Source organism: Xyrauchen texanus, chromosome 30 (assembly GCF_025860055.1).
Source record: "Xyrauchen texanus isolate HMW12.3.18 chromosome 30, RBS_HiC_50CHRs, whole genome shotgun sequence".
Taxonomy (NCBI): Eukaryota; Metazoa; Chordata; class Actinopteri; order Cypriniformes; family Catostomidae; genus Xyrauchen; species Xyrauchen texanus.
Genome location: NC_068305.1, coordinates 16,013,001 through 16,039,499, shown reverse-complemented (window position 1 = coordinate 16,039,499; position 26,499 = coordinate 16,013,001). Strand labels below are relative to the sequence as shown.

Here is a 26,499-nt window from a genome sequence, read left to right as displayed (position 1 = left end):
GGTAGTCAGTGTCAATACTCACTGAGCTACCCAGGCCCCATGTCCTAGTGTGATTTATTAAACTGCAATCTTAGACTGCATGAGCTACCTGCTTTAAAGCGAATGTGTAAATTCGACCACTCATAACTTCAAACTCCACTGAATCATGCGTGCTGTGTGTTATAGGAGATGTCAAAATCAGCACTCATCCACTGTGCAGTGTGCAACACATGCAAACTATATTTTTTATAATTAAATCAATGCATTTGCTTACTTAAGCGACGCATACTTAATTGAGAAATACTTAAAGAACACATTGATTTACATTGAAATTTAACTTAGCACATTACCATATTAACATATTTTTGCTGTGTATCGTTATTGGTATCGAAAACCGTGAAACTTCACTGGTATTGGTACAGACTACTTCTATCAGGAAGACTAGCAGACTTAAGTGAAATTTAAGATGACATTTATTTGATGAATATAAAACAGAAATGTAATGTCTCTCTTTGGCGTAGGCCCCGTCTGGCAGTCCGAAGTATTTGTACTTGGAACCGTCATATCCTGCCGGAGATAGGAGGCAGGGGCGAGGAGCCTACCCCCATGCAGGACGGGACTCAACTGGTGGTGGTGGACGTTGCCGTGTTAGCACACTGAAATTGCAATGTGATAGATTGTGAGCAGACTTATAAAGCAATGGCTTACATGTGATAGGCTGATAATTACCCAGCTAATGGTGCGATGATGTACAGCTGCTAATCTTCTCGCTAGAACTACACTGCGCTTACATTTAAAGTTTGGTATTGTGACAACACTAGTGCTGACTATTATTATCTTTTAAGCACAGCAAGCTATAATCATGCACATTTCTCAGTCTCTGTTAATGTAAGAAATGTGTCTCCCATCAAAAACACCACCATTAAAAACTGTATTAGAAGTCCACCCCACTTATCAGTTGTTCGACCACCATGGCATATCCCATTTCTAAAGCCATATGGCAGCTTTGTGTGAGGAATGGACCTAAATTGAATTTGTTCAAATGTTCAAATCAAATGTTGCCTTGTGCATTAGCTTCCAAATCCCATTCTTGTTTCTACACATTCAAACTTGCATTCACGAAGCATGACAGTCACCAGTGACGATTTCTCAGGGCCAGCAAAGCCTTCTCTGCTGGCGTAACATGCATAATTTCATTCTCATTGACCTTTTTGCCTATGTGTTTTCAATTGCTTTCCACTCCTAATTCATCTTCAAACAAATAGCAAAATCAAACTAATGCATCCAATCAGAATTTATTCTGATGCTCACAAGCAAAGAGTGACAGCTGTTTCACAAATCATATGCCTGAAGCCGAAGCAGCACGTGAGTCTGAGCTCCACCCCATCAGGCCTTCAGAATTTCCACCGAATCCCTCAACACTACAGTGAATAGGCATCTAAAGTCAGATTGTCAGATTCATCAGCCAATCAGATTGATTTATTTGTTCTTGGTGGTTGTGATCTTTAGCATATGTCCTGGTCAAGGCCTTCTAGCTGGCCTTGAGTGACTCAATCACACTTTAAGTGATGTACGTAATTTGAAAGCAAAGAACGTGAGATCTTGATGATGAGTCGGCTGTCATCACTGCTGGTATCGCCATCGAGCAAGAGATCATTATGGATTTTAAAACCTAAGATGTTCTGCATGATCATGCGATTGATTAATTAAACAGGATAGGAGGACTGATTGTCACTTCAAGTAAATTAGGATGTGCTTTTTGCATTGTTATAGCAACATCAGGAGTTTTCTAAGTTTAAATTAGGCTGTTTGAGCGTTCAGTGTCAGATCAAGTTTTGAAAAGTAACCGTGTACCCTGACGAAACAAAATTTAAATCGCAAATATTATTAGAGAGCTTTTTCTTGGTATTAGACCTCATTTGTTCTGGCTTTCATGCATGGATGTTTTTTTATTTCAATTGGTATTATTAGTTGACTGCCACGTAATGTATGATTATACATTGTCTTATTCATTGTGAATCTGACTTTCTTAATGGCATGAATCGCACTGAAGGCCTAGACTTAAAATGCATGGGCCATGGCTGCCAATCACCATCCATTTTCATTGTATGGAAAAGAGCAGCAAGGATATTCTTCTTGAGAACTCCTTTTGGGTTCTACTTGTAACAAATCATACCTTTTTTTGAGCAACAAGAAGATGAGTAGGTGATGATAGAATATTCATTTCTGGGTGAACTATTTCTTTAATGGAGCTGAAAGTTAAGAATACAAGTCCAGTACTAAGACATCAAGCGCAATTAAAGGATGGTTCACACAAAGTGTCAGCCAGAATGTAAGCCTCAATCACAACTCACTTTCATTGTATCTTTTCTATACAATAAAAGTGAATGGTGACTGAGCCTTCAAATGAACTAGTGATACAGCTCTTATACAGTTATTTAGTTGGATATAAGATGGATTCATGTATTTGGTATTTATGTATTTTGCATTCTGGTTATTACCAGATATAAACCACATTTGAATTGAATAGAGTTTCTGAGCACCGACAGCAATGTCTTCAGTTGGGCACCATGAGGAAAACATGTGATGTTTGTTGGTTAGAACATCCTCCCGGACCATGTTAGTGAAGGCAGGCAATCGCTTCATCCTGCAGCCGTATATGGTTTCTGGGTTCGGTCAGGTGGTCTGTCCTCCGCCTGCAACCATTCTAACTCAGGCCACTATAAATACTCCTCCACTTCCCCATCCCCCCTTTCTATATCTCTTTCTCTCCTCTTGCATTTTTCTCAGTCTCTCTCACATGAGCTTGTAGACTTTGTTGATGAGGCATTCATCTAATGGCTCATGTTGCTTGTAAAACAGATATCAGGCAGCACAAAAAGATGAAAAAGCCTTTTCTGAGTTCAGAGTCCTTCATTAAACCTCACTAAATTTTACAATTTGCTTGTTATATGTTAACATTAGTTAATACATTATAGCATGAATAAACAATGAGCTCTAGTATTTTTATTAATTAACAATAACTAATATTAATAAATGCTGTTAAAAATAATGTTCATGGTTAGTTTATGATTTCTCTTGTGTCGGTTCCAATCAATCAATAGATTTGTCAGTGGATGGTCAACACTTTTTCCTTTTAAAATGTATGCACATTTGAGTAAATTTTGCATAAAATTAGTGTTTGTTGCACTTTATATACACTCAGTGACCACTATATTAGGTACACCTGGTCACCTATTTATTCATGCAATCTAATCAGCTAAGCATGTTGCAGCAGTGCAAAGCATATAATCATGCAGATAAGGGTCAGGAGCTTCAGTTAATGTTCACATCAACCATCAGAATGGGGAAAAATGTGATTTCCGTGATTTTGACCATGGCATGATCGTTTGTGCCAGAGTGTAAAGAGAATGGTACCAAAAATGTAAAAAATCCAATGAGCGGCAGTTCTGCAGACAGAAAGGCCTTGTTTATGAGAGAAGTCAACCGAGAATGGCCAGACTGGTTTGAGCTGACAGAAAGGCTACAGTAACCAAGATGACAGAAAGGCTACAGTAACCAAGATAACCCCTTTGTACAATTGTAGTGAGCAGAAAAGTATCATAGATTCTCAATGTGTTGTGAGCTGACCATCTCTTACCTCAGCAGAAATCGAGATTCATCAGACCAGACTATGTTATTCTAGTCTTTAGCTGTCCAGTTTTGGTGACCCTGTGCCCACTGCAGCCTCGGCTTTCTGTTCTTGGCTAACAGAAGTGGAACCCAACGTGGTCTTTACTATTGTAGCCCACCCACCTCAATATGCAACGTGTTGTGCATTCTGAGATGCTAATTTGCTCACTAGAATTGGTTATGAGTTACCATAGCCTTTCTTTCAGCTTGGCCATTCTCTGTTGACATCTCTCATCAACAAGGCATTTTCAAGCAAAAATGTTGCTCACTGGATCTTTTAGATTTTTGGCACCATTCTACATAAACACTAGAGATTGTTGTACGTGAAAATCCCAGGAGATTAGCAGTTACTGAAATACTCAAACCAGCCCGTCTGGCACCAACAATCAATCACTGAAATCAAATTTTTCCCCATTCTGATGATTGATGTGAACATTAACTCCTGACCCATATCTGCACGATTTTATGCATTGCACTGCTGCCACATAATTGGCTGATTAGGTAATCGCATCAATAATTAGGTGTGCATGTATCCGTATTTTGTGTACACCTGACTTGCTATTAAATTGTATTATGTTTATCTGCATTTATATTATTACATATATATATATATTTGTTTTTTTGCAGTCTACATGTGTATTCATACACTCTCATCTAATCTTCTCTTATGATTCAGATAACCCTCAAGAGGAAGGAGAGGAGCCTATCTCAAATGGTACCAAGGCAAAAGGCACAGAAGTGGCTGAGAGGTTCCAGCAGACTACATTTGTATCCGTGGACACGCAGAGGGCGCCAAATATAGTGCACACAAAACTGGGGGTGATCCAAAAAGAACAAACCAAAAAAACCCAGATTTATAAATTTGAGCAAATTTCCAGCATGGACCATACAGATATTCTCAACTTTAGTCTGGAGTCGATGAGAGAGACCGAGTATGTAAGTACTTGTTGTACATCCATCATGTGATGGAGGACATTATGTACTATTCCCATTCATTGTGTGTCTCATGTCTCTTGATGTGCTTGTATGTAGATTAAAAAAAAATAAAAAATTTATGCAATTTTGCTTGTTGTGTGTGTTTGTACAGGGCCCATGTCGCCGGAAGATGGAGGGTGTTCTGAAGATTTTTAAGATCTCAAACGTGCTCAACTCAAGAGGCCTCCACATTCCAAACTGTGACCAAAGGGGGTTCTACAAGAAAAAACAGGTAATTAGCTTTAAGCCAGGTTTCTTGACTTGCCTTTTGCAGATGCTTTTTATTTAAAGTAACTTGCATTTCACCAATTACAGCGTCTATCCCCCATGTGGCTAAGTACCTTGCTCAAGGGGAAAACAGAGGTCCTACTTTAGGTCATCACTTACTGGGGATAATACGTGAAACCTTTTGTGTTTTCAGCCCAGATCCTCAAACCATTATTCCAACACAATCCTTTTAAAAGATGAGAAGTAACTGTCATGGCAACTGTCAAAACAGTATTTGAAAAGTGTCTGTGTATATGTACAGTGGGGGAACCTGGATGGGGGCCTTTTGTACAGTATGTGCATGCTGGAACACGAAAGTATGTGTTGTTTCCTCAATTGACGTGGTGAATCAGTGAGTCTGAACAAGAGAGGAAGTTGGCGGGGGCAAATGGAATTCATGGAAATTTGTGAGTCACCCACAAACCCCCTATTAAGAGAACGAGCCAAAGGGCCTGTCTGAATAGCCCTAATGAGTTTGGGTTAATTTGGGGTAGACAGATTATCCGTTGGTTTTTCAGAATGGAAAACGCTTTGTACTGATGCCACAGCGATCTGGAAGGCCTAATTGTCTACAAGGGTCAGATTTTATGCAATATTTATTTGATACTGGGTGACATTGGGGCCACTATGAAACAAGGAGATCGAGAGCTATGTTTTGAAAAGGGTTTGAACAAAAGGGAGGAATTTAGAGTCGATGTAACACACGTGTAGAAGCTACCTCTGTACTGTAGTTGTCTGTATAAGAGTGGACTAACTGATAAAAACACAAAAACACATATCATATAGACGTATACCCGCACACGTTTAAATGGCATGTGGGTCTATTGAACATATGGGCCCATTGAAGGTACTAGGGTCTTTAGGATGGAAAAAATGACTAGGCTTTAGGGCTGGGATCTCTGATTAGAGTGAAAGTGATGATAGATTCAGGTCCAATATCTCAAGAAGCTTATTCAGCAAAGCCTCAAGGTGAGAGTCGAGGGTTTTGCAGATAGTTTGCATGAGATTATAAGGGAGATGTAAGGGCATCACAATAATGAATAAAGAAGCATTGGGGAACTGTGGTTCCCTACCTGGTCTCATAGAATCATGTTACTATAGCTATAGTTACTATAACAAAAACTTTCATTCTCTTTCACTCAAATCAAGAGTTAAACGGCGTAAACACTTACTGTAATTCTCTCCTTGTTCCTCACACAATGCTCTGACATTTAAACCATTTTCTATAGTGCAAGGAGACAAATGTTTACGTTTTCATTACACAAGGGGCCCCCAAACTGTGGCCCATGGGCTGTCAGCCCTCCAAAATGTTTTGACTGGCCTGCGGAACCATGTCTGTCACACATTTTGACCGGCCCGCACTGGAAGCACAAGACTGCTTTGGTGGCATGTCATGCCTGTAAGACTGACTGTAGCATGAGCCAATAGCATTCGAGTGCAGGCTGTTAAGGATCATTGGTTTAACCCACTGAACAAATACACCTCTTTTCTGAAGTTTGTTTCGGTCGTTTGAGTCTGCACAAGATGAGATGTCTCATTCATGAATGAACTGAATGTGCTGGTACACTTGTTCACGAACGTAATGCATGAATCAGTCATCATTAACAAGAATCTGAGGAAACGAGTGGAGGAAGCAAGTCGTTTGTTCAATTCCGTAATCTCGTTCAACAAGAAAATGGGCTGGATGAATTATGAATACAATAAAGTTATAAACAACTTATTACAATGGCACACATACCTTATTGAAACGCATAAATGTTTTCAGGCTAGTATTTTCTTCTTTTTTTTTATAACTTCAGCTTGATTAAAAAGTCATGCTCAGCAGTTCACAATATGATATATATGCTTTTATTGTCATTTGTGGGGAAATTATTTTGATGCTTAAACACTCTGCATTGCTGAAGTCTCTAAGTAGAATTGTGACATGCAAATTTTAACTTATATAGTACATATTACAAGTTCTTTAAGCCAATGGGTGGATCCATTGATGTAAGATGAAGTAGGCTAAAATGTAACATTTCACCCTCAACTGTTGCACCTTTAATGCAACGGACTGGGGTACAAGTCGGAAGAGCACTTGAGTTTTTTGACACTTTTGGTTAGGTTGAAGGTTTAGGGTTGGGAGGTAGGTAGGTTTTGTTGATTTAAAACTCAAATCCGAGACCATTAATCTTTAAAAATGTACCTTGCTTACCTTGTTTTAGTGATTTGTTTTAAGGAACCACATTATATATTTTTGACACAGTAGTGCAATTTTCATGAGATCAGGCTAATGGTGCCACAGTGCAAAGCAACCAATATTTTTTGTCCTCTCCACACCCTCCTTTATGTGAGTAGTTAGGCTGCAAGACCTGGGGTGCATCTCAATCAGCTTCCTAGTTCAATACACGGGGCACTGACCAGGTAGTCGGCCAGTTCTTGGTTCAGTTCGGCTGTCCCTGAAATCCTTCCAGTGCACTAAAATGTTCGCTCCATAAAATGTATAGAATGGACTGTAAAAACCAGGGGGCATCGTTGCTCATTATGTTCCCTTACTGAAAATGCCTTCATAATAACACTGTACGTTATAAAATCTTCAATGAAAATTCAAAATAGCGTTATTTATTCAGCAACGTTGCCGATGATTAATACCAACTGCATTCAAAAGTTAAACCTCGTAATTGTGTTGCAGGTAATCGAATCATAAGTGTCTCAATGTTCATTGGATCAACACCCTTTCCAGTGCCTGAATTTGTGTTCACATAATACTTATTCACGACATAGGGAGCTAACAAGCATTGAGACACACCCCTGAACTTGGTGTATCAGAAAAAGGAAACCAGGATTGAGAAATACTGCCATTGAGGTAAATGGGGTACAAACCTAAAAAACATTATAAAAAAAGCTAAATTAAAACCATGCCACAAAAAAAACTACATCCTCTGTACAGCCGGAGTTGTTTGGTAAGATTAAACTCCTTTGCTTGGATCTCTGCTTGTGGTAGAGAAACATCTGCAGGACAGGCTTGGTCCACACATGAGACTGTCCCTAATGAAGATCAAGCCGATCAGATTCCAACTGAAAATGCTTTGCCTACATATGGAAGCCTTTTCCACCGACATGGTTCGGGTGCGGGTTTCTGCGCCAGTGCGAATTCTCGTACTGTTCCGCGCATTTCCATCGCAGAAAAGGCTGTTCCGGTGCTGAAAACCTGGTTTGACAATGGCCCCAAAAGCTTGCTGGTCTCTACGCAGAAACCGATTACGTCAGGGGACAGAGGGATGGGATAATGTTTTGTCACCATTGTAAAGTTTTGCCAAACAGCTCTATAACAACAATAATAAAAAAAAAAACACAATTATCAGACATCAAAAGCATTTAGGTAACACGATGAAACGAGTGCTCTACTGGCAATATGGTATTTAAAAAGATCCAAGATAAACTAGAGAGATCGCAAAGGAAAAAAATACTCTACGAGAATGAAAACGCAGCAAATACACAAAATGATGCACGCTGCCTTCAATTGGACAAGTGTCCAAATCATAAACAAATTGAAAAACACTTCAAGGGAGTACAGGGACCATAAGAAGGACATAAGCAAAAGCGACAGTGGACAGATCAATGATCTTTTTGGCCAGTCCGCTAACTAAACTGGGAATTTAATTCAGCCAGTAACACACGTGATAAACTGTGAATCACCGGTGTCCTCTGCAGCTGATCTTATTTTGTGCATTGTTTTGTACTGTTAGGGGATTTTTGACCAGCTACTCAATAAGTTTTGGAAGAAGGCTATTTGTTAAGGAAAACTGTAGGATTCTCAATCAATAATATTATATGCTATGGCAAAAATCCAAATATAACCATCTGCTACACCAATATTAGTAATGATTCCACTTTAACAGTTTACAGAACTTGTAGACTGTGGAACTGGTTAAGCCATAGTTCATACAATAAAATGTAATTACATTGCCTGTCATCTTTAGCTTAGATGTCGTCTCGGACAATCTTGTTGAGCAAAGTAATAAAGATGAATTGCATTAATCCGTATGTTTATATATGTCCTCAAAAACAAGAGTGAAAGCTGTATACAAAAACGCTGTGATGCGCCATGTTTGTTTATGTTTGAGGTAGTCACGTGAAACTACCACGTAGACAGTAACCCGTTACGTCACCGCTCGGCTCTCAGGTAAGTGGAAAAGCACGGCAGGTATACGATGGGCTCCAGATTACCTCAGTAGTGAACAAGCGGAGCACAGGCTCTGCATGAGAACCATCGCAATTTTGGTGGAAAAGGGCTATGGGATTTTTGAACTGTAGCCCGAGTCATGGTCGACCCTGAGATTGCAGTAATTTTTATTTTGGCATCAAAAACAAATATGCACAAGACCTTTGCATACATACTCACATAAGTGAACTATAGATGTCCTGGGTGCCTGGGGGTCCCTACACTCCCGGGAATAAGCCCTGTAATGGGAGCATTTGTGTATGTATGTGGGGTATGTGTGTATGTGGGGGTATGTGTGTCTCAAGGCCATTCCCGGGGAGAGCAGAGACCAATCCAGGCTAAATTTAGCCTTGAATATATGAATTGGCTCAGTGTGTTAGTGGAGGCCAGGCATGCTGGCCCCAGTGCCATCCCCTCCTCCCAGGCCAGACTCAACTCTCACCCAGGTTTCTGTACTCCTGCATTGGGCTGGAGCTTTGCTTTGACCCATGATCTGCTGGCTCTTCCAGGGCCAGAAGCCCACTTAAGCTGAATGGGATCTTCGTAGATATCCATGAGAGATGAGAAGAGAATGGATCATTCTCAGAATTTCTGGCAAACACGAACTCATATGAACAAACATACAGTACTTACACACAAATAGACTCCCCCCACCCCATATACATGGATATTTAATTACACTTCATAAAGATGTAGGCTGTTGCACTCTCAGTAACCTTTCCTGACTGTCAATTACATCTTTTTTGGATTGGATACCCAAAAATTGGAATTCTGTTATCATTTATGCATGTTCAGTCACCATTCACTTTCATTATATGCAAAAAAGATACAATGAAAGAGAATGGTGACCGAGGCTATCATTCTTTCTAAATTCTACTTTTGTGCACCAATGAAGAAAGTCAAATGGATTTCAAACAACATGAGTGCACAAATGATGACATAATTTCATTTATTGGTGAACTAACCCTTAAACTGCATGGATCTACATGCATACAAGCTGTTTTTCTAGTTTCTGAGATTGCTGTAACACCAAAATGACTATATAATGATCATGTACTCTCAGGTCAGCGATGTCTACACCAAACTACATGCTACCTAACAGACCTAAACAGACGTGCCCACATCGTTCATAGTCTGGCAAAGAAAACAGCCACTGTTCTTATTTGCATGCAGTTGTTGCATTCACATATTGTGTGTGTGTGTGTGTGTGTGTTTTATGAGTCTGTGTTTACCCTCTGGCTGCTTTTAATGCCCTTCCGCCTTCCTGCTGCCCATAAGGGCATCATTATGGGCCAGTGCTGACTGAGGCTTGCTTTGTGACATATACATACACAGTTACACAAACACACACATGCCCTCTTTCTCTCTCTCTCACATAAACATACACACTCACACAGGTCCGTTGTGTTACAGTCTCCAAATATCACCACGTTGACAGGGGTTTGCCCTATCCCTTGAATATTTATCTCGGAGATACAAACTCACAGACACACATGCGGTAATCAATCATCAGTTAAGCTGCTCTGTGTTTTTAATGGATGTATCGTAATGTGTAACCAGAGGTGGAAAGTAATGAATTTCAATTACTATTGTTACAGATCTTGAGGACATTTTCACATGTTTTTTTGTACTTTTTTTAAGTATAAATAAATAATAGTACTTGATAGTACTAGTAATTGTGGCAGGGCGGAGGGCAGGGCCGTGATTATACACACCCGGTCCCTTATCAGGATAATTAAGCCTCGGAGAGGGATAAAGGCCGATGGCAGACGGTGGTGCGACGAGAGAGAGATCATTTACGGATATGTCCGTCATGTGTGTGTTTGTCTTTTTAAATTTCTCATTAAAATATTATTTATATCTTCAAGCCGGATCTCACCTCCTCCTTGCCCATCTTAATCCCTTTACAGTAATATAGTGGATTAAAAATTAAGTATTCAACTTTGCTACAGTTACTTTTCACCACAATTATGAAGCACAAAAAGATTTATATTTCTGAATATTTGGGATGTTTATTGGGAAGAAGAAAATGGCAAATTATAAGTGCTAAATCTGTTTATAAACTAAAATGCACAGCGCACGGCACGACGGAAGCCTAACGGGCACAGCATAATTAGCACAGCAGCTTGCATAAATTGCCACCGGTGTACTCTCTTCTTTAGCTTATCCAAGACTTTCTGTCCTGTTACTAGTCATTCATTCAGGTATGAGGGAACCGTCTGAACACGTTTAACCACTGATCAAACTTCACTTGTTTTCAAGGTAGCTAATGTTTTAACTTTGTCAAACATTAACAAAATGCAGTTTGACATACCCCTTTTGTTCAAAATAAACTGTCCTAGCGGTTAACGCTCTCGCTCACAGTGCTTTACTGAACTTCCCTGTTCTGTGCTGCTGTTTATCTGTCTGAAAAGCCTCACCCGCTAGAGGCCAAAAGTGCACAAGGGATGGATGCTATATAAAGATATGAGAAATCACTAAACAATATAACCAAAAGCTACAATTTATTTAATGATAATATCTCAATATGTTACATAACCATAATGTTAATTAAGACTTTATTATTATGACTGTAATACAATAATAGATATATGGAATAACCACTTTTAGGGTTTGAATCAATCATATCTCTCACTAAACATTGTGTGAAATTTTTATTTTTCCCTTATTTTATTCAGTTGGCATGATAACAGTTTGATTAATAATTCCATTATTTCTTCAGAAGCAGTGCTTTTACTTAAGTAAAAAAGCATCAGTACTCTTTCCACCATTGTGTGTAACATACTTGACTGTTGGGTCCTATTAGATGCTGGTTAGAGGTCTACACCATGTCCTAACTAGGTGCAATGTCATTTGACTGTCTACTGAATGTGAAAACGTTGTGTGAAATGAGATTTTCACAGCAAATCAGAACATTTGATGACTACTTATGTTAGGTTATTCGGAGCAGGAATTCGGACCAACGAGATTTCGCTGTGGGCGGGGTTACTCTCAAAAATAGCAACCCTGTGACCAACGGTTAGGACAAAAACCTAGTTACATTGAAGGGACAGATTTTATTGCTTGGTTAGAACCCAATGCTACAATTGAAAAATGTTACATTTTTCATCCCACTTACATAAGATAGAAAACATCTCTTGCATCTAAACAGTCTGAATAGAACATTCCATACACACTGCAGCTCAGCACCAAACTTAATTTGTGCCAGAACAAGCCAAATCCAGATCCAGCTCCTCCACAGTTGGATCCAGCACCAGTTTTAGTGGATCCCACAGCTCATATGCCACTGAAAGAAATGTATGCTATGCCCTATACAATGTGATTTCAATTACTTGCAATATTTCCATTAAAAAATTACAATGCAGTACAAAGTAGTGCTGCTTTTTGAAACATGATCGCAGAGGAATTCGACACATTGCTAGCATCAAATGTGCCGGTACCTTGACCGTACCTTGTACTCATTCTGCTGAGTTACTGACAAGCACCATCTCCTTTCAGATATCTTTCCCTCAATTAAAATGTGTCTACCTTTTCCTGGGGTGCGACTGATAGCATTTTTGCAAGCAGCCGGAGTATCACTGTTCAGGTCCCATGGCACCCAGGAAGTAATAGCAATTTCTAAGTCAACGATGAGGTTGCATGTTCCCTCAAATAACATTTTACTCCACTGACTAGTAGGTTGTGGTTAGGGTTGAAATTCTTGCATTACAAATAACAAAAAAACAAAAATAAAAACTCCCTTTTGGTGCCACTCCATGGACATTTTACTTGGAAACTGGAGCTCACAAGTGTCCATATGTTCAACAACACTCCCAATATTTTGAATTTCAGTGAGCACAGAACAAATTCAGCAACAGAACTTTAAACCTACTGTTGTCGAATTCACAGAGTGATCAGTCTGTTTTTAATAATTTGTGTAGTCTGTCACTTATCATGGCTCATATACAGTACATGCAAGTAAGCTGTTCATTGAGTTTCTCTTACGAGCAAATCTCACCTGCGTTTTTTAATTCATGAAGGTGAGAATCTTCCTTGTTAGCGGTAATATAAATGTATGATAATTTCTTTAATGATCCAAGATATTAGGAAACTCACCGCTTGTGTAATAACACTTTTACACACCTTCATTGTACACTACAAGCGAGTGGCATGACGTCTTTTTTCCAGGACATCATAATTTAGAACTTAATTGTGTCCTGTACACTAATCCTATTCTTATCTCAGAAACAGATATGAGCTCAAAACCAAACTATTATAAAGTATTTTAAAAGAGATATGTTTCTTATTTAGGCAAATATTTGACATAGCAAAGCGATTAAGTGGGTGCAGAGCAAGAGACAATTGAAATTAAAAGGATGAATATAAAACTCCCTTTTGAAGCAGCCCCTAGTAGAGGCCAGATTTAATTCCCAGACTGCTCTTGTTCTGCTTGAGGTATTTTAATTTGGTACTCTTTCAATAAAACAGTGTTTGATCTCTCTTTCACTGATCTCTCTGACTCATCTATTTCCTCTCACAATGTGTTTATCTTTCCTCTCTCTCTCTCTCTCTCTCTCTCTCTTTCTCTCTCTCTCTCTCTGTCTTCTCCTTTCCCTTGTGAATGAGGGAGTAGATTTTTACTAATGAATGTACCACCCTAGAATATGTGTGTACATTCATTAGTGTATATGAGTGTATGTGTTTGTTTGTGTCTGTATGAGTGTGTTTGTTTGCCTGTGTAGTATAATAATCTCCAGATGACTTTGAGTGGATGCCAGTTTCCTAAAATAGGCTTAGAAGATCTTTAACGGTCCATGGCAAATATTTTAGCTTGGCTAAATATACATTCTCACTTTTAACTGTTTTTATTAATGCAAAAATCACAATTTCTTCAGCAACAGGCGGACCGTGACTTTTAAGACTCTCGTACATGCTTTTATTTACACTGTCACATATTTTGTTTTACTGATCATGATCATGGGAAGACCAAGTGTAAAAGCTCTCCAAGACACATTTAGGGCAGATACAAATCTGAGGTCCATCTCTGGAGGATACTCACTCATGCATGATGCGACTCGGCCAAGTGTACATTTAACTGGCTGTTCAGGCCACATACGTAAACTTTACTCAGAACTGCATTAGCATACAGAAGTTTGGTCGCCCCAATGAATATGCGACTCATAACAGTTATTGCCTATTTTACTGCAATTGTTGAAGCAAGTTTAGCTGCCACCTCCGTTTTTATGAAGCAAAATTTCACTGCCCAACATTAGCATTATCATGAAAGTGAACTTTATTATATTTGCATGTAGTGTTGGAGTAGTAGATTTATAGTAATTTTTGGGATATAACTTTACACAGAAAAGGTTAGTGATTTTATCACACTAAAATCATGTTAACACACATACTGTTTACATCTTGTTCCTATCCTATTGCGAGTTGCTGTCACCCAGAATTTTGCTTTTTTTAATGAAAAGTAGGGAAAAGTTGAAAATAATTTTTGTGGTAATCAACAGAAAGCCACTAATGCTGTAGATTGAGCTTAACTTGTACTGAACCCAGAATTTTCCTTTTAATGCATTGGTTTTTATCTTTCTCATAAACGCACTCAATGTGAATGGCAGTCATGCATTCTTCCAACTTAGATGTGATGTTTGACTTGCACATGTCTCCAACTCACTGCCAAAAGACTGAGAAACAGACAGTGGGAGGAATAACTATATTGTCAAACAAGATAAGAAATGTCCAAAGGCATTGTTTTCATATCAACATTAAGATTTTAAAATAAAATGTACATGAATGCATAAATAAAATGTATTTATTAGGTCCTAAAACTGAATTTTAACCATTTTTCCCTTCACTAATTCATTTTAAGTGGTCCTGCAGTATGAAAAATAATTTTTAAAAGTAGTTCATAAAATGTTGCATGCTTGTTATGAAATTCTGAAAGAATGAGCAAAATGCTGTTTAAAATAGCTTTAAATAGAGTATAGCATGTTACAACGCAGGACATGACAACTTCCCAAATGTTGGATGTAAACTTTAAATAAGCTAATTGTGCAGTTCCACTGGTCATAACATGGGTTATGTTTATTTTTAAAACTAGTTCATAAGGCATTAATTAATATTAACAAATACACATTTTGATTTTAAAATGTTGTCTATGTTGAAATTAACATCAAAGTTGCTATATGTAATATTTTACTGTACTAAATCATAAAATTACCATAATATGTCATTAGAAAATTAAGAAACATGCTAAGTTGAAAAACTTGCTTCTCCGATAACAATGCTACAGTCAGAATATTCTACATCAAAGTTTCCATTCCGGTCCAGAATTTCTGTTTATGTTTTGGCCTATGTGATCCCACCCACTCACCAATAGTATTTTGACACCGCCGGGTTGCCAGATTTGAACAAGTTTGCAGGCAAACAAAACTGTGTGCTGCAGCTATGGAAGCCAGCAAACAAACAGATCAGAGATAAAAGATTCTATCTGACCTAAAAAGCCTCGTTACATCAGTCTAAAAAAAACACAATGACCATAGGTGTAGTAAAGCAAGGATAAATTCTGGAGATGCCTTTGGAAGTTGGAGACAGCTTAAATCCCAGAAATCCTTGAATACGTTCTGGTAACCCGCATGAGCTTTGAGTCTGGGGCAGGGAGGGCAGACAACTCTCCAATATTTTGAATTTGGACTGCAGTACCCATTTCAACCGCTTGTTGTCAATCTTACATATAGCACCTTTAACCAAAACACATTTGAAGAAAAATAGAAAATATCTCAGCTCAGTAGGTCCTTAAAATGCAAGTGGATCGTGATCCGATTTTTGAAGCTCCCAAAATCACAGACAGTCAGCATACACCTCATCCATACGCCTCCAGCAGTTAAATGATTGTCTTCTAAAGTAACACAATCACTTTTGGTGTGAAAAAATATCAATATTTAAGTACTTTTTAATTATATACCATCGTTTCCGGTAAACTTCACGAGAGGGCAGAGTTCATGTGGTCTCTCGTGCAACGCATTTGTGACTTAATTTCACGTTCTTCTCTCGGTTGAGACATCCAGTATAAGCACATAAATGCACCATTGTAAGTTAACAAACATATACAAATACAGATCTAAACCAAAACCACCAATGCTTCTGTACAGTGCTCCTCCTACTCCGTTGTAAACATTGCTGATCTTCTGGGTGTGGCGCATGTTTCACACACACATACCGCTGCAGAATGGAAGCAATAACTTGGAGTTCAACTTGGAATGAAAAAGTTCTTGAGGAGATTGTGTCGCTTTTTAACAGTGGTTTTCTACTGGTTTTGCTTCGGGACCCAAGCTTTACATTGGATATCAAGTGCCACCATAGTAAAAACATAGTATGAACGTGTTTTGTTAATGGATTTCAAGTAGGCCAATAAGGGCATAAATCACGTGACATTATTTTTTATTGTTGATGTAAACTATAAAAGATACAGCAAGTCCCCCTTTTTAAAAATTGAAGAGCCTATTTAATTATATGAGCCCATTATATTTATTATCCCATTCATTTCCTCATTTTAAACATCATTCAAACAGAACATATATTACACAGGATGAAAAGTTAATAATTTGCAAAACTTGATAATGACATATAATCACAGGTAAGACCATGGATGGCTTTTCATTACCTCTCACTTAACTCTCTACACCTACCTGGTTAGGTCAGTTTAGCTAGTCTTAAATATTAATAATAATAATAATAATAATAATATAGCAAAAATAAGATTTTTTTTTTAGCCAAAATACATTTAGAAATGTTAACTACAACTGTCAATGTTGTTATAAAAAGTAGGTCTAATAGATCAAAATATGAAGTTACTTTTACTACTGTAAAATTGTGGAAACATTTTGTAAAGGCGAAGATAAAAAATGGGAAAAGACCTGTGACCCACTTTTGGGTCACGGCCCACCAGTTGAGAAACACTGCTTAGAAGACATTAATTTAACCGCTAGAGACATATGGATGACGTTTATTCGGACTGTCTGTGTTTTTTGGAGCTTCAAAAGAGAAATCACCATCCACTTGCAATTAAAGGACCTGCTGAGCTAAGATATTTTTCTTCAAATGTGTTCTGCTGAAGAAAGACAGTCATACACATCTGGGATATCATGAGTGTGAGTAAATGATGAGAGGATATTCATTTTTGGGTGAACTAACCCTTTAAGATACACTCTCTCTGTTCCTTATATACTTCACCTTGAATCCCCTTTGACATTATTTTACCCAAATGCTCCTCTTTCTCTCCCTCTGTCTCTCTCTCTCTCTCTCTCTCTCTCTCTCCTCTCTCTGGCTGTAGTATCCATGTTACTCTCTCTCACATAAGTGCGATGCAATGAGAAATGTGTGTTTATGGCACTGCCTCTTCCATTTGGAGGATGTTTTCTGTTTTGCATATACCTGTTCCAAATATCATATGGTTATGCATTTCTCCCCCTGTCTCACCCTCTCCCCCCACAGTGCCATCCATCCAAGGGACGCAGAAGAGGTTACTGCTGGTGCGTGGACAAGTACGGACAGCCTCTACCCGGCTTCGATGGCAAGGAGAAAGGCCAAGTCCACTGCTCTCACCTGGAGAAGAAGTGAGGGGGAGAGCGAGATAGAGTTGTGAAAACATGGGGAGAAAGAGGGAAGTTTCCCCTGAAGAACTGCATGAATACAACGTCAACGGTGTGGAGAGATTTTGCAAGGTGCTGTTCCAAAGCTGACCTCCACACTTGTATGCTGAGGCACAGACTCATGTGACTTTACACTTTACACTTCAGGGGAGTGGGGAGAAAGAGAGAGTGTGATCTGTACTATTTGTGTTTTTCTGTTTGGACTGTTTCCCAAGAGGGAATTGTGAACATAGTCGAACGTACAAGCAAAATTCAACTCGCAAACAAAATCCAGCCCTCAGTAACACCGTGTTAAGTCCGAGCATATGTACTCTTACGTATGTGAGGGATGTTTTTGTACTCGTGCTGTGACCATTTGAGTTTTCATAGGTAGCCGGCCCCCTCTCTCTCTCTCTCTCCTGCTTCAGTGTGTTTTTCTCTCTGCCATAACTATCAGCAGCTCTCTTTTAGTCCCACTTCCTGTTTCTGCCCTCCTGGTGTAGCGTCGTTTAAACTGGGCATGCTCAGTGGCACTAGGCAGCTCTTGCCAGCAAACTCCATCTGAAGCACAAGCACTTCATGCACTTTGGCCCCTCATTGAATACGTACTCCAGCCTTTTACTATGGCCTTGGCATGCAACCAAACATAGTTCAATTCAAATAATAGTTCAAAAAGATGATCTATAAAGAAATTCAGCCATTGAGAATTGAATTTGTAGACTATTATATACCAGGAATATATATATTTTTTAAAGATCAATGCAAATATCTCTTTCTGTTCCATTATTTTACATCTATCGTATATATTTGTTTGAAAATTTGTGATTTATACCCAAGTAATGCATCTAAGAGCTGGCAACTTGTGTAGTTCTGATGTCCTACTTCTCTTATATTCAGTTAGTGGTACTGAGTCGTGGCTTGGATTGATATGGGCCCTAAAATATATCCACAAGGGCATTATCTCACCAGACTTTCAAAACATTGTAAGCACTTTGAACATAAGATTGATACTCAGATACTGAATATGGCCATCATTGTCCTTCACATTTCAAGGCCTTTGCTGAAAGCATGTATCGCTATGTATTTTTTATGGGTTTGAATGTAACCGTAATGCTACAGTGCCCTGAATTAACGCTGCAAAATCATTGTAGTCTGAAGCTACTTTCCTGGCAGGTTTTGATATCAATGCCTTAATGAAACCTGTGCTGTAATGGGTCAGTTAATGGTGTGGGTTGTTTCACCCTCTGCCTCTAAATATTAGGAAAGCTACAGTCCAACATGGCCTCCGTGTTAGACAACCGATTTTGAATTACATAGCTTGTGTTGTTGTCTCAAAACTGACCTCTTGAGAAAGACTTGAAAAGTAGATTGTGTCAGAGAGGTAGCCCACACATTAGCATATTAGCATAGCATCAGCTAAAAGCTCAACCCCCCTCCCGAATAACTAAAACAAAACAAACAAAAAGAGACTAAACAAAATGTTTGGTGCTAATTATCTGACTTGATTATGGGGAAAGAGCATGAAAGACTGCTTAGCTATTTGCCCCTTCTTTAACTTGTATTTGTTTATTTTATATGAAACCAATAAATAAATAAATATATATATATAAATATATATATATATATATATATATATATATATATATATATATATATATATATATATATATATATATATATATATATACCGATCAGCCACAGCATTAAAACCACCTGCCTAATATTGTGTAGGTCCCCCTCGTGCTGACAAATCCACACCAACCCGCATCTCAGAATAGCATTCTGAGATGATATTCTTCTCACCACAATTGTACAGAGCAGTTATCTGAGTTACCGTAGACTTTGTCAGTTTGAACCAGTCTGGCCATTCTCTGTTGACCTCATCAACAAGGCATTTCCATCCACAGATCTGTCCACCAGCCCGTCTGACTCCAAAAATCATGCTACAGGATAAATCACTGAGATCACATTCTTTCCCTGTTCTGATGGTTGATGTGAACATTAGCTGAAGCTCCTGACCCATATCTGCATGATTTTATGCACTTCTCTTCTGCCACATGATTGACTGATTAGATAATCGCATGGATGATTGTTGATGCCAGATGGGCTGATTTGAGTATTTCTATAACTGCGGATCTCCTGGGATTTTCACACACAAAAGTCTCTAGAATCCAGTGAGTGGCAGTTCTGCAGATTGAAATGCCTTGTTGATGAGAAAGGTCAACAGAAAATGGCCAGACTGGTTCAAACCGACAAAGTCTATGGTAACTCAGATAACCGCTCTTTACAATTGTGGTGAGAAGAATATCATCTCAGATTGCCATTCTGAGATGCGGGTTGGCGCTGTTTTTGCAGTACGAGGGGGACTACACAATATTGGCAAGTGGTTTTAATGGTGTGTGTGTGTGAGAGTGTGTGTGAGAGTGAGTGAATATATAGAATTTTTTTTTTCAGGCCAGCTAAATGTCTATAGAGGCATGTGAACTTTATGCTAAAATGATAGAGGTTATTTATCCAGTAAAGAAATATAAGCTGATCCAAACTACCCAGATAAAGCATGTACATCTCCAAGATGTCTGCTGAAGTGCGTTTCATCTGGAAAGCATCGCATTCTACTTAACATCTACTAAACATCTTATAAAGAACAGATTTACATACATTGTAAATCATAAATATCTCAAAGACATCTGCTGAATTTCCTTTTGACATCCCAGAGGAAACATCTTATAGACGTATGGCAGATGAAACAAAATGTCTTTTAGATGTGAACATGCACATCAAATAGACTTCTGGGTGACGTACATGTGCTATCGGGGCATATGTCTTTGAAACAAATTCAATGACCCGTTGATTGCACAGTAGTGAATACATAGAACTCTGCATGTTTTTGGGAACATAATCACTAGTCTTTTTTGTTGTAGATGTTTTGTTTATTGACAGTGCTAAGTATGAGGTTTTCATTTGTTAGCTTAGCAAAGATGCTGTCCTCGTTCTCTAGTTTGAATTTTCAGGTTTTGTAGACCTTTCTATGGTATGAATTAAGCTAAATCTTTAGCTAACCTAAAGCTAAACTAAGCTAAAGTAAAGTGAACGCTAAAATCAAATAAAGCTGAGGCCAAGCTTATGGTTTGAAGGACGTCAAAGTCAATGTTCAAGCTAGTTGATCTTTAAAAAAAGCTTGCCACCCTCATTCTCTGCAATGACAGGGTCACTTCACGCCCGTAAGTCACTATTAAAGATCCCTCCGTTCACGGGTAATGTCTTTTTTTTTTTTTTTTTTCATTTTGATTCTTTAAAAAGCTTGTTACTAAACTAGATAATATACAGCTATGACTCTTCAAGAAAGGAAATGTTTTTGTTCAAATATAATTTGTATTTAATACCTTTTTTTAAATAAAAAAGAAATTAAACACTATTTTATGTACACGACAACATTTTGAAGCTTCTTTTCACATGTACTTTTAGTAAATCATTGTGCTATATTGGACATAGTTTTGGTTAAAATCCAAAAACACAACAGCTAAAGTAGGAAATCCAGAACCAACAAAAGGCACAGTTCTTTTTCATGTACTTGAGAAAACTGCAAGAAATTAAGAAAAAATGATTATATTCCAATATGATTAAAACGTATAGTGAAGTTGCATAGCCAAATATAAATTGAAAGGTTTAAAGAGATATTCCAGTTTAAATACAAGTTAAAGGCAGAAATGTGAAGTTTATCATTTTATAAAAGCACTACAGTATATATATATATTCATAATCTTCTGTTAAAATGTGTGTTAATAAAGGTAGTAAGCAATTTTTTCACACTAAAATCATGTTAACATGCATATTGTTTGCATCCATGTTTTTTCCCCCTTTTATCCCCAATTTGGAATGCCCATTTCCCAATGCACTCTAGGTCCTCATGGTGGCGTAGTGACTCTCCGCATCTGAGACCGTCAATCCGTGCATCTTATCACGTGGCTTGTTTAGCGCATTACTGCGAAGACCTAGTGCGTGTGCAGGCTCATGCTATTCTCTGCAGCATCCATGCACAACTCACCACGTGCCCCGCCGAGAGCAAGAACCACATTATGGTGATCACGAGGGGATTAACCCAACATGACTCTACCCATCCTAGCAACTGGGCCTATTGGTTGCTTGAGAAGCCTGACTGGAATCACTCGACATGCCATGGATTCGAACTTGTGACTCTAGGTGTGGTAGCCAGTTACTTGCTGAGATACCCAGGCCCCGCATCCATGTTTTCTTGAAATGTAATTTTGTGCTTGTTAACATTGTCATAAATGCTGGCGATTGAGCATAACTTGTATTGAGCCCCGAATATTCCTTTAAGCTCTATTCACAGCATCTTACAATGGAAGCCTTTTGGGCAACATACTCCATTGTGTTCAGACATATACCAGGACAGATGATGGTTTATACAGGATTGAGTGCAGATTTCTCTTCAGTATTTGTATTAGAGAGCTTTTCTATTCTATTAATTTAGGGTGAATTACATTATCTAAAGTGGCTAGTGTCACCATTTATTTTTTATTTTTAAGAGTTTCTATTCTTCAATAAAATGGTTCTTTCACAGAAAGCTTGTATTTTAGCTACAGTAATTTTGTCATTAGTGCAAAACAGAGAGCCAAAGCACTGGAGACTTAGAATCTCATCTGTGTAACAGGGTCAACATCTTTGAACTGCTTCATTTCACACTCTACCTCGAGCCCCACACAAGTCATTACTCCTCAAATCTACTCACAGAGATCCCATTCACATTAGCATAGTTATTTGCTTGTCTGAGCCATGTCAAGGCAGCCGATTCTCAAAAAAGAAGCTGAGATGCCACAATTCATGAAATGAAATGGCTAGTATATGGAGAGTTTCACATTTGTTTCACATTTGTCCACTGCAATAAAATATATTTTAGAGGTACTTGATGCATCACCACTTTCACCAGCCATGGCATAAAGAGTATGTGTCTGTGCATATTTATATTATAGGTAAGGGTCAAGATTAAACACCCATGGTAGTTTGGATATAACGTCACTTCCTGAATTGTTTAAATGTTTTTTTTTTTTTTAGATCAGTCCATTGTAGTGGACACAATGCATCACATTATTTATTTGCAAATGCTCTATAAATATTGTATATTCCAATTATTTTCAAATGCCCTATACATTAGAAAATGTTGTTGAAATGTAAGCACAAGCAGATTGTTTCAATGCAACATTACTTGCACATTGTTTGTTCTGTTTTTGTGCTATATCTATCAAATAATACACTTTTATTACGGACGCCCCTAATGTTGGGATTGTGGGTTGTAAATGTCCAATGAAGCTAAATTACTTCTCTTACGGTTAAAAAATTTGAAAAATAAGATAAAGGTATGAAGGCTGGTCATTGAGGGGAAAGGGAAGGACACACCGCTGCCCACCCAGCACAAACAGAGCCCAGGTCAAAGACACTGTAGAGAGTGGAGCCCAGTTCCCCAAAATACCAAGCTAAAGTTAGTCCGCCCCATTTGAGATTACCACGATAAGGACACACTTATGTGCGCACACACAGTTCTGCCTGCAGGCACTTTTAAATATAGACAAGACAGAACATAATCAAGTGTTTGCAAGGTGTTAGAAAGGAAACGGAGAAGAAATAGAGCTTGTGGTTTGTGTTAACAGATTTCACATTATGTTCAGGTGTTGTTGTTTTGTTCTGACAGTTTTATTTTGCTAATTGAGTTGGAGTCTTGCTTCCTTCTTCACTTCAGAAATCCTGAGGGCTATAATCACAGTTTAAATCACTGACACAATCGCAATGCTGGTAAAGATGATTTATTAAATCGTTTTTTTTATATATACCCACAATGAATTACAAACCATGAAAAATATATTATACACACAAGCAATTATTTTGGAGTGAGTCAATGTCTTTTTTTTCTCTCACTGTAATGTGAGTGTAGATATTGCATCACTTAATAAAAAATAATATATATAAAATGGACCACAGTATATAGACAGCACAAACATTATCAAGAAATACAGCAAGACTGTGGTCTCACTGTCATACAGACATTTTCAAAAGTCATTTTAAACACAAACAATAATAGCCCACCTGATTAAAAAAGAGCTCTGAGATCTCAACAAATAAACAACTTAAAAGGCAGAGGTAGGAACAAGCAGTTACCCGTTTCAAAAGCTGTGAAAAACAATATTTTGCAAAAAAAAAAATAATAATCTTTCATTCCCATCTAATATCAATCATTAAAATAAAACAAAAATGATCATTTGTACAATACACAGTATAACTAAAAACAAAATGCATGGACAGTGACAAAGAGATTTGGTCATGCAGTGCTTTTTTCCATTTCTTTCCTTCACAACAAAGCAAGCCTGGAGGAAGGTTAAGACAAGACACATAGTAATCTATATACACTAAATATACACATTTACATCATACAAAAATATGTATAAGGCATAATGAATAAATATTCTTATCCAGATATTGAAATGAATACATTCAGTTTAAATAAATAAGTAAGGGTACTTCATGGAAAATGCATATTAATTTTCTTTTCAGAAAAAAAAAAATATATATATATATATATATATATATATATATATATATATATATATATATATATATATATATATATATTTGTTTTTTGTTTGTTTTTGAGAGTTCAGGGAGTTTAATAAATCAAAACAGTGTACCTGTATTTAATATCACCACTAACAATAAATAAATACTAAAAAAAATATATAACAATAAAAATATGTGGCATAATGGTCTATATGAACGTATGTATGTGTTTTTGTAAGAGAGAAATCAGTGGCTGAGTTCCTCGGGACACACGGCATCTGCTGGCAGGTCACTTGATCCAGGAATTTTCTTCCCATTCCAGGATGACACACACCAACACTTCCCCCTCTGACCATCCAGAGATGATTCACACTGCAGAGAGAACAAAGTGTGTGTTGAGAGATGATTTATTGCATTCTCTAGGAACATGCATGCATACACAGCTAAGGTCTCGGTAGAGTGCGGTTCTAACACTCGGCCAACACACATATCATGTTGAGTGTTTATGTACCACCACAAAATCAAGTCAAACACACTGTGAGAAGGTTGCTTTTTGTAATACATTTTTGCTCACAAGCATAGAAGATGATGGTTTTCGTACCTGTTTGGCTTTGTATAGACCATGTTTGTCACAATTTGGAATGTAGAATCTGGTCAGTTTGTCTCCCAGTTTCTGCTGGGATTTAGTAATTTTATCAAGAGCTGTCAGCAGTTCAATATGACAAGGACCCTAGAGAGATAAAATTTGGTTATTTAGAGACAGACTAACACAAATGTAATAGCTGCAGAATAAATTATAATAAAAAAAATATGTATATATATATGGTTTATATTACAAACTAATGAGGCTCAGAATTAAGCATATCCACTGTCAAGCCATGCATCTTGCGCCGTACACATTAAGATAAAACCCAAGAAACCCTCTACTGCCCCCTTGTGACCGAGTCTCGGAGTCTCGTTTATAGTCTATAACTAAACTTTTTAGGATTATGATAATTCAGACCTCTGCGAAATAAATCGAAGGGCCTTAAACTCACCTGCTCGACAAGTTTTTTGCGTATGGCGTTGATTTTCGCCTTCATGCTCTCTTTGGCGGTGATGACCCACGGGTCGAAAGGCTTTCCGTGGCCGGGTACAAAGAGGGCAGAGCTTCCTTCATTCGCCGCCGTTGCCCCGTTATGAGACTCTGGATGATCTGCAAGAAGAAGTAGTTCGTTAAGAATCACATATTACGCTGCTTTTTAATAGATGAATGAATAATGAATTAAAACTCGCATCTAATATCCTCTATCCAATTGATTTGTTAATTATGATGAAATCGTATCTGAGATTGAATCAGCGAAATAATCAACTCGACAGCTGAACTTGTGATGGAGCTAAAAGGCCAGCTTATAAAAGTGTTTGGAGAATGTAGGGTATACCTTGCGTCTGGGCGTTTTGGTTCTGATCGGGTTCGGGGGTCTCAGTGCACACCGCTTGTCCTCGGGTGAGCGCGTGTAGAGGTCGGGGTTCTCCTGGTTTGGGTAAGCAGCGGAGCCTCGAGCCGCAGGGCGCAGTGTAGATTCCGCACTGGTCACCCCTCTTCAGCGCGCAGGCAAGGCAGCAGCCGCAGCCCGGCTCAGGACGCACTTCCTCACAGCCGGCATCCACCGCGGGACACTCGGCTATCCGCTCCGGGGAGCACGGCGCGCAACGAATGGGTTCCTGCCCCACCACCGGAGAAGCCCGGAGCCCCGGCGCCGAGAGGAGTGGGCTAAATGCTGCCACCCAGAAAATTTTCAGAAGCAGTCCGCTCATCCCAAAGCAAAGGTCAGAATAAATAGATAGATAGATAAATAAATAAATATCGGCTGAAGTGAAAAGTGGAGTTCCTCGGGTTGCCACCGCTCTCTTTGCGCTCTCCAAAATGAATACCTCTCTCCGAATCGGCTCGCCGTATTTATACGCACACTGGATCCCCTTGACACGGTCATGTTTGACGCATTGGCAATATTAATGATTTCTTAAATGATCCCTCTAAGCTCCGATTGGCTAGTGTTGTAGATGCAGTCCGAGGTGCTTCCCTGTACACTTCGCGTAAAGTGCGTCAATATTTATTTTGGAACATAGTGTGCGTAATGGTGATGCTTTTGCCCCATTTGAACGGGGCTGTGCCCAATTTGGCATTTGGTCATTTATTGCAATGAAACAAGTGAAAGCAGGCCCATTTCTGTCCAGTTT

At 38.5% G+C, this 26,499-nt stretch overlaps 2 protein-coding genes across 3 annotated transcripts in view; one reads left to right on the top strand and one right to left on the bottom strand.

Moving 5' to 3' along the window:
* The window catches only part of LOC127624070 (insulin-like growth factor-binding protein 3), a 31,067-nt gene extending 8,303 nt beyond the window's left edge, over positions 1-22,764 (top strand). The window contains exons 2-5 of one of the 2 annotated variants that reach the window (XR_007968112.1): positions 4,328-4,587; positions 4,739-4,858; positions 17,576-17,805; positions 21,614-22,764. Coding sequence is in view for 1 of the 2 variants with exons in the window: in XM_052098704.1 (XP_051954664.1) it covers positions 4,328-4,587; positions 4,739-4,858; positions 17,576-17,701 (506 nt within the window). In the remaining variant the exon portion in view is untranslated. Of the gene's footprint in view, positions 1-4,327; positions 4,588-4,738; positions 4,859-17,575; positions 19,316-21,613 lie in introns of those variants that run through there. The other variant, XM_052098704.1, reaches the window with a different exon arrangement.
* A 1,604-nt stretch (positions 22,765-24,368) lies between these two features.
* LOC127624332 (insulin-like growth factor-binding protein 1) lies at positions 24,369-26,207 on the bottom strand. Its single transcript, XM_052099116.1, has 4 exons — positions 25,701-26,207; positions 25,317-25,474; positions 24,881-25,009; positions 24,369-24,651 (listed from the first exon to the last, which is right to left on the bottom strand). Exons 1-4 carry the CDS (start codon positions 26,074-26,076, stop codon positions 24,526-24,528), a joined length of 789 nt encoding a protein of 262 aa, XP_051955076.1. The 5' UTR covers positions 26,077-26,207; the 3' UTR covers positions 24,369-24,525.
* Positions 26,208-26,499: the final 292 nt, after the last annotated feature.

Excerpts from the sequence above, each read along its gene's own strand:
- LOC127624332 (XM_052099116.1), bottom strand. The coding sequence starts at position 26,076 with ATGAGCGGACTGCTTCTGAAAATTTTCTGGGTGGCAGCATTTAGCCCA. Across the intron at positions 25,475-25,700 it reads CCAAAACGCCCAGACGCAAG|ATCATCCAGAGTCTCATAAC; the intron begins GTATACCCTACA and ends TTCTTCTTGCAG. Across the intron at positions 25,010-25,316 it reads GCAAAAAACTTGTCGAGCAG|GGTCCTTGTCATATTGAACT; the intron begins GTGAGTTTAAGG and ends TTATCTCTCTAG.